Raw genomic sequence first — 7,382 nt, 5'->3', positions numbered from 1 at the left:
TGTAGATCTGATTATGGGCTATTCACAGTGAAGTACATAGAGTTTTGTAAGCTTAGTTGAATATGAATTTGATTTGTCCGGAGTATATGTCTATTCAAGGGAGAAAATAGTCACATAAATATTTGCATAGCACTTTGATTCGTAGATTTGGTGAATTTTTTGAAGCTATTTTTCGTATTATTATCTTGGAGATTGATTTTACAATTGCACATATTTGCTTTAAGTTAAACATTGATTGTAGTTACAGTTTTAATGCCCATTTCCATTAAAACGATATAACTATCGTTATGTTTATAAAGTTTTGTTCATAAGAATGACGTTTGTGCCATTACTGAGATGATATCATCTATTAGAAATGAATAACTATCATTATGCTAGTAAATATAAGTTTATGAGAATGACACATGTGCCGTTACTAAGTTATGAAATGATCTAAGAGAACGGTACAATTACGTTAAATGATAAACAAATTTATTTTTGAGAACAACACAAGTGTCACTGCAGTGTAGAGAACAACGCTTGTACCATTATTTAGATGAGAGCATCTATTAGAATGGTATAACTGTCATTATGTTTGTAAATATAAGTCTATAAGAATGACATTTGTATTATTACTGATATTGAAAAGATTTAAGAGAATGGAAAAAGTGACGTTATGACAATACATAAACTTATTCATAAGAATAGCACAAGTGTCATTACTGTGTAGAGAACAATGCTTGTGCCGTTACTAAGATGAGAACATCTTTTAGAACGACAGTTGTGCTGTGATTGATATTAAAAAGATATAAGAAAACAGCACAAGTGACATTATAACAATACACAAACTTGTTCTTTTAAAATGGCACAAGAGAAGTTCAGGAATCTAATACTTGCAATCATTGCGGTGGAAAAAAAGAGAGCAAAATATTGAAAAAATTAATAGAATGACACAAGTGATGTTTATCTTTAAATAAGAGTACGGGTGCCAATACCTGTCTAAAGTCCCGATAATCGATAAGCTGAACTCATTTAAGTCGCAAAATGGACATGTTGTTTACAAAATTTGAGAGATAGCTCATTAATTATATCCTCTAATGAATGTAGATAATAATTTGTGATTTCACAAACTTGATATCATATAACTTATGTCAATTCTATCGTTATTTGTCATATAATCAACATTCCTGACTTTCTCAAATTATGCGGTCCAATGCTTAATGTTGTTTCGATGGAAAAGAAGCAAACTATTGGAAAAATAAACACAACGTCATAAGTGTTGTTAAACGTTGTGTGTGCCGTTCTATCTATAAATACGAGTATAAGTAGCCACGAACCTTTCGAACCTCGATATTTGATAAGTTGAACTCATTTATATTACAAGGTGGACATGTCATTTACAAATTTTGAGAGATATGCTCATTATTTTTTATTTAATGAATGTAGATCATGACTGATGATTTTACTCATTCGATATCATATAATCTATGTCAATTCTACTGATGTCACATAATCAACATTTCTGACTTAAGTCTAAAGCTTGTTGTCTTTGTAGTGGAAAAGAAGCAAAATGTTAGAGATATCACAAGTGTCGTTAATATCACTTGCATAGTTTTGTATATATAAAAAATAGTATAAGCAGCCATGACCCATCCGAGCCTTAATAATCGATAAGTTGAACTCATTTAAGTTACAAGATGGACATGCCGTTTACAAAATTTGAGATATGTGCTCATTAATTATATTTTCTGACAAATGTTGATAATGACTTGTGATGTCACAAACTCGATATCATATAATTTATATCAATTCTACCGATATTTGTCACAACCAAATTTTTTTTTTGTTTTTAACTTAAGTGGTCCAATGCTTGAGGTCATTGTGGTATAAAATAAGTAAAATATTGGAAAAATCAATAGAAATTAACAAAACGACACAAGTGCTGTTAAACAAAACGAGTACTGTAGAAGTCTATAAACATGAGCATAAATAGCCAAGATCCATCCAAGCCCCGTAACCGACAAGTTGAACTCATTTAAATTGTAAGATGGACATACTGTTTACAAAATTTGAGAGAAATGCTCATTATTTAATCAACATGAAAAAAGAGAATAGTAAAAGTGTCGTTACTGTTATGAAAACGACACAAGTATCGTTACGTATGTAAACACGATATGCATAATTGATACCGTTTATATTTTGAAATTAATTGCCATTAAGCCAATAATATTTAATTTTGGAACAAAATTTCTATATTTTTTAGATAAAATACTCAAAACAACGCCAATGATATTTTATTCTAACAAAAAAAGTATAATCGTCATTATGGCTTTATCGATTCTAAGACAATGATGGAATCAATCGTTCCAAATATTATAAGTAATTTGCATTTCAAAATGATAGAAGCAGTACATCATAACTCCTCATTCTTTTTTCAATATTACAAAAGCAGCACATCATAAAACACAAAAATCAGCAGATGTGCTATTTTGTCTTCATTGTTCATGTCTCTCACTAAGTGGTACACGATCTGTACAAGTGATGTGGTTATGCCAAGTTTTTAAATACCTACTACACTTACGAGACTTGCGCACCTCTCCGACTGATTGTTTCCTTTTTTTGTGGACGTCTACTTTCTTCGTGTCAACAGTCATATCACATTTCTTGATTGGACATTAACGAGAATTTCCTTGTTCATCTCATTTAGCAGTGGATATATATTTTCAGAATAAGCTCATTTTCAGTAAGATATGCTATAAAATAGAAAGCAAATCCTGTAACAGTTATCTCTAACGCCCCTTATTATAGCAATTGCATGTGCACATGAAAATTGGTCTGGATTAAATTCATTGCATGTACATGTCTCTCTCTCCTAATTAACAATGAAGCTTTCCATTTCATCACTCGCATTTCAACAGGGCTAAGAGCTTGCCTTTTGACTTGTTATACCTATTGTATATCTTCTTTTCCAAGGTGGGGTGAGGTAGCAGGTACAAATTTCAACATCAACATGTCTATCATGAAATCATCTCTATATATTCTCTCTGATATGCTCGATCAAAGCAAGTACAGAAAATTTTCGAGAACTTTTCAACAATGCGTTCAATGTTCTACATTATTTGTGGTCATATTATTGTATCTAATTCTATTGAAATGTGCTCTTGACCAATACTCTACACCAAAATTATCCCCTAAGTACCCTCGAATTTTCTAGTGTAGACTGCATAGTGCTTCTATATTGATATCAAATTTTCCCAAACTATATGCCTTTGTGGTAGCTCTAAACAGCGGCACAATATTAATGCGGGAAATTTGCTCTTCAAGTTAGTTTGTAAATGCTATATACAATGCCCATGATGTGCATTAAGATAGATATTGCTAAAACCATTTGATATACTTGCTGCACGGTTAGATATAAATACTAGCTCGTTTGTGTCTTTGGTTATTTGTCACAATTTCTGAAAGACCAAGTCTATGAATTATTGTTCTCTGAATTTACTATACCCCAAGCAAGTGGATAAATTTGATGATTTGCATCTTGCCATGTGGCAACAAGTAATGTACCTTGATAATTAGATTTCAAAAATATTACATCCACACAGATTACTTGTCGAACTGAAGAGATAAATCCATGTATGCTTGATCTAATGTTATAAAAAAAATACATAAAATGTCCATCATTATCAATTTCAATAAAATTCAATGTGCCAAGATTGAGTATCTCCAAAACGTCGGTAACTTCACATAACTATCATCAGGGCTACCTCGAACCTTTTTGTAAGCAAATTCTTTGGCCATATAAATGCCTTGTGATATTTTACCAACAAATGTCATTGGTGATGTGTCTTGGTCTGTACACTATGTTGGCATCATGATACTCTGGAGCTACATGCTTTCCAATTGCCGAATAGGTAGCATGTCTATTATTCCTGCGATAAAAACTCATAGAGCAAGTGTGATGGCCAGAATATTTTCGTCATATTTAGCTATGCTCATTCCCCTTAAATGCCAGTTGCAACTTTCTCCAACACAAACGACTGTTTACATACTCTTATTTGATTTCTTTACTTTAAATTCAAATCGGTACTTCATAGCAAATAGCTGGAGTTTTGATATCTAAGCACTTTCAGTTAAAAATAGTCCCTAGTCATGTACATCCTCTTTTTGGGGATCTTAACTGATAATCCATAAGGAATTGAACTCACAACTTGTGTTGAAATACCAATAATGCCTTCTTGCATAGAGGAATCGATATTGTTTTCATCTCTTTGGGGAGATTTATCTTTGAAATTTTATTTTTGGGATACTTCATAGCAAATAGCTGGAGTTTTGATATCTAAGCACTTTCAGTTAAAAATAGTCCCTAGTCATGTACATCCTCTTTTTGGGGATCTTAACTGATAATCCATAAGGAATTGAACTCACAACTTGTGTTGAAATACCAATAATGCCTTCTTGCATAGAGGAATCGATATTGTTTTCATCTCTTTGGGGAGATTTATCTTTGAAATTTTATTTTTGGGAACTACCTTGAATTATGTGCTAGTTATCCCAATTCACAGAGTTTCCTTCTATGTTATAATTCCTATAATCACCATCATATTTCACAACTTTATTTCGATTGCTCACGTGTCCTCTTTCTACTAAATCATTAGTTTCTATTTCACAATCTCTTTCAAACTCTTTTACACTATCACACTTATCTGCAATGTAGGTCGAAATAGTCATGCAACTGGATGTTTTTTATAGATAGAAATAAACCACTTCACTTTCATGTCATAGTCAATCATTTGTGATGAAACTAAAAACTTAAGACATTCCAGAGGCATCATCTCAATTTTGTATAACTTTGAATCTACATTAACAAGTTCATGCACTTTGTTGTACAACTCTATATATGAAATGCTAGTTGAAACATAAAGAATATTCAAATTTTCTTCATCATTTGCTACGTAACTCCATGTCCATTTGCCTTCTTCAGTTTTTTTAAACTCAACAAAATAGAGTACTTGTAACCATATTGTTTCTACAGAATTCATAGCTGCAAATAAAATAAAAAAATTTACTCAAGTATATATCAAACTAATATAAAAATAGTTATCATATTTAAATTATTAAAGTAACCACATTTTATTATCAATAACGGATAGACCACAATAGATAACGATTGTACTGTCATTTTAAATGGAAGGTCACAGTTGTAGTATTGTTCTACACTATAGATAAAGATTGGGGTGCCGTTATCATCCAATAATTGTGAACTGCACAAAAATATACCAAAAGTGAAAATAAAATCAACTAAAATATCATTTCATACTATATTCAATAATTAAAGTACCAATGTATATAAGATTTCTAAAAATACATTTATTTTTTTCTTCAAATAAAGTAAAAATTTCCATGAATAGATAGGGTGAAGCCAGCTGAAGAAAGGGCGCGTTAGCGAACTTAATGAAATCAATGTAAATAATATAGAAATCAAAATTCTTGATCAAAATGCTCAAAATATTGGAGAAGATAGGTAAAGAATATAATGATTAACAAGATTTTAGGATAACAATCATAGGGAGAGCACGTCGATGTATTTTGGAGATGAATTCAGGAATTTGATTGGATTGAAAGAGTATTTGGGTTTTTCCTTGGTGACAATGTTTTGAATATTTAACTCTAAAGGATAGTTCGGTGGTCAGACTTTAGGTTTGCTCTCCAATAGTCACCAGTTCGAGTCCTCTTAGGGTCATTAAAGTGAGTACCTGACTGTAAATTTCAAGACATGTGTGATTAGTCATGGTGAGCATAAGTTGGTCCGGATACCCATAATTATTAAAATAAAAAAGATGTTTTGAATATTTGATATTATTTATTTAATGTGTTTTATAACAGGAGGTCATTAGACCAATTGATATTGAAACGAGGTTCTTTTATAAAAAATAGGAAAAATTGCAGTAGCGGTCCCTAACTTTCAAATTTTTACAGACTTTACCTTAACCTTCATTTTATGTCACCCACAGTTCCAAACCTTTCAAAAATATGCACTTAAGGTCCAAATGGATGGCAACCGTCTATTTGACCATTAGTTGACAAAAAGTCAAAGGGTTAACTGAATTTTGACCAATTTTAAAAGGTTAAAATAGTAAATTTATATTTTATATAATAAAACAATTAAAATAAAATAAAATAATAAATCAAAAAATTAAAAACTAAAACCCTATTCAAAGTGTCATCTTCCCCACCCTACCTTAAAACCAAACCCAAGACACCGACTGCTATCGCCATCGCGAACAAAACCTTGCGGCGGAGCTGAAGAAGAAAAAACTTGCGACTGCTTAAAGAAAAAATTTGCTAGGCTGAAAAAAAAAAACTCGCAACGGTGATGGCATAACATCTTCATATGGGATTTGAGTAAATCCAGTAGTATGCCCTAATTTCAATAGTATGTTCTAAATTAATGCTTTCGATTTACAGTGCAATGTAGTTTTTTGGTTTCGATTTTCTGTGTTTTGGCCGGTCGATTGTGACTGTATTTTTTGGAGGGATGGTGCAATGGAGTTTTTTGGTTTCGATTTTCTGTGTTTTGGCTGGTTGATTGTGATAGTTTTTTGTGGAGGGATGGTGCAATGGAGTCTTTTGGTTTCGATTTTCTGTGCTTTGATCGATCGATTGTGACTCTTGTTTTTGAAGGGGCAACTGAAGGAGGCAAGCCTTTTTTGGCCGATCAGTTGTGTTGTTGGCTGGTCGATGGTGGGGGCTATGGCTGGCGATGGCGAAGACCTTACTTGGGTTTCGTTTTGAGGTTGGGGTGGGGTGGGGAAGATTATAGTATTAGTTTTTAACTTTTTGATTTAATTATTTTATTTTAAATTGTTTTATTATATAAAATATATATTTACCATTTTAACCTTTTAAAATTGGTCAAAAATTCCTTGATTTTTGGTCAACTAACTGTCAAATAGACGATTTCCATCCATTTGGACCTCATGTGCATATTTTTGAATGATTTTGAATTGTGGATGGCACAAAATGAAAGTTAAGATAATGTGTGCAATAATGTGAAAGGTTAGGAAGCATTGCTCCAATTTTCCCTTAAAAATATTGTTTGATTGGATTATTTAATAATATCTTCGGACCGTATTTCTGAAAAATGCCCGCCCGATACCACCATAGTCATTCCATCTCTCTCCTCTTATACACAGATGCATATGCGCCTGCGCGCAGAAAAATAATTGTAATTCACCACAAATAAACCCTAAACCCATGGACTACCAGCTGCCCCGCCCCTACACGAGGCCACCGCCACCTCATCCGCCGCCGTCTACGGCTGACCCCTACCAAAGACCACCACCTCCACCCAACCAGCCTTGGTCCTCCTCTGCCTCTCAATTCCATTACCATCCCCAACTCCA

The 7,382-nt window shown here is 32.7% G+C and overlaps 1 protein-coding gene across 1 annotated transcript in view; it reads left to right on the top strand.

Moving 5' to 3' along the window:
• Nucleotides 1-6,596: 6,596 nt before the first annotated feature.
• Nucleotides 6,597-7,382, top strand: part of LOC111382410 — a 10,159-nt gene continuing 9,373 nt past the window's right edge. The window contains exons 1-2 of the mRNA XM_023006381.1: nt 6,597-6,772; nt 7,246-7,340. Coding sequence (XP_022862149.1) covers nt 6,597-6,772; nt 7,246-7,340 — 271 coding nt within the window. The remainder of the gene's footprint in view (nt 6,773-7,245; nt 7,341-7,382) is intronic.

Source organism: Olea europaea, unplaced genomic scaffold, assembly GCF_002742605.1.
Source record: "Olea europaea var. sylvestris unplaced genomic scaffold, O_europaea_v1 scaffold2492, whole genome shotgun sequence".
Taxonomy (NCBI): domain Eukaryota; kingdom Viridiplantae; phylum Streptophyta; class Magnoliopsida; order Lamiales; family Oleaceae; genus Olea; species Olea europaea.
The sequence above is the reverse complement of the archived record's forward strand: the minus strand, read 5'-3'. Positions and strand labels throughout refer to the sequence as shown.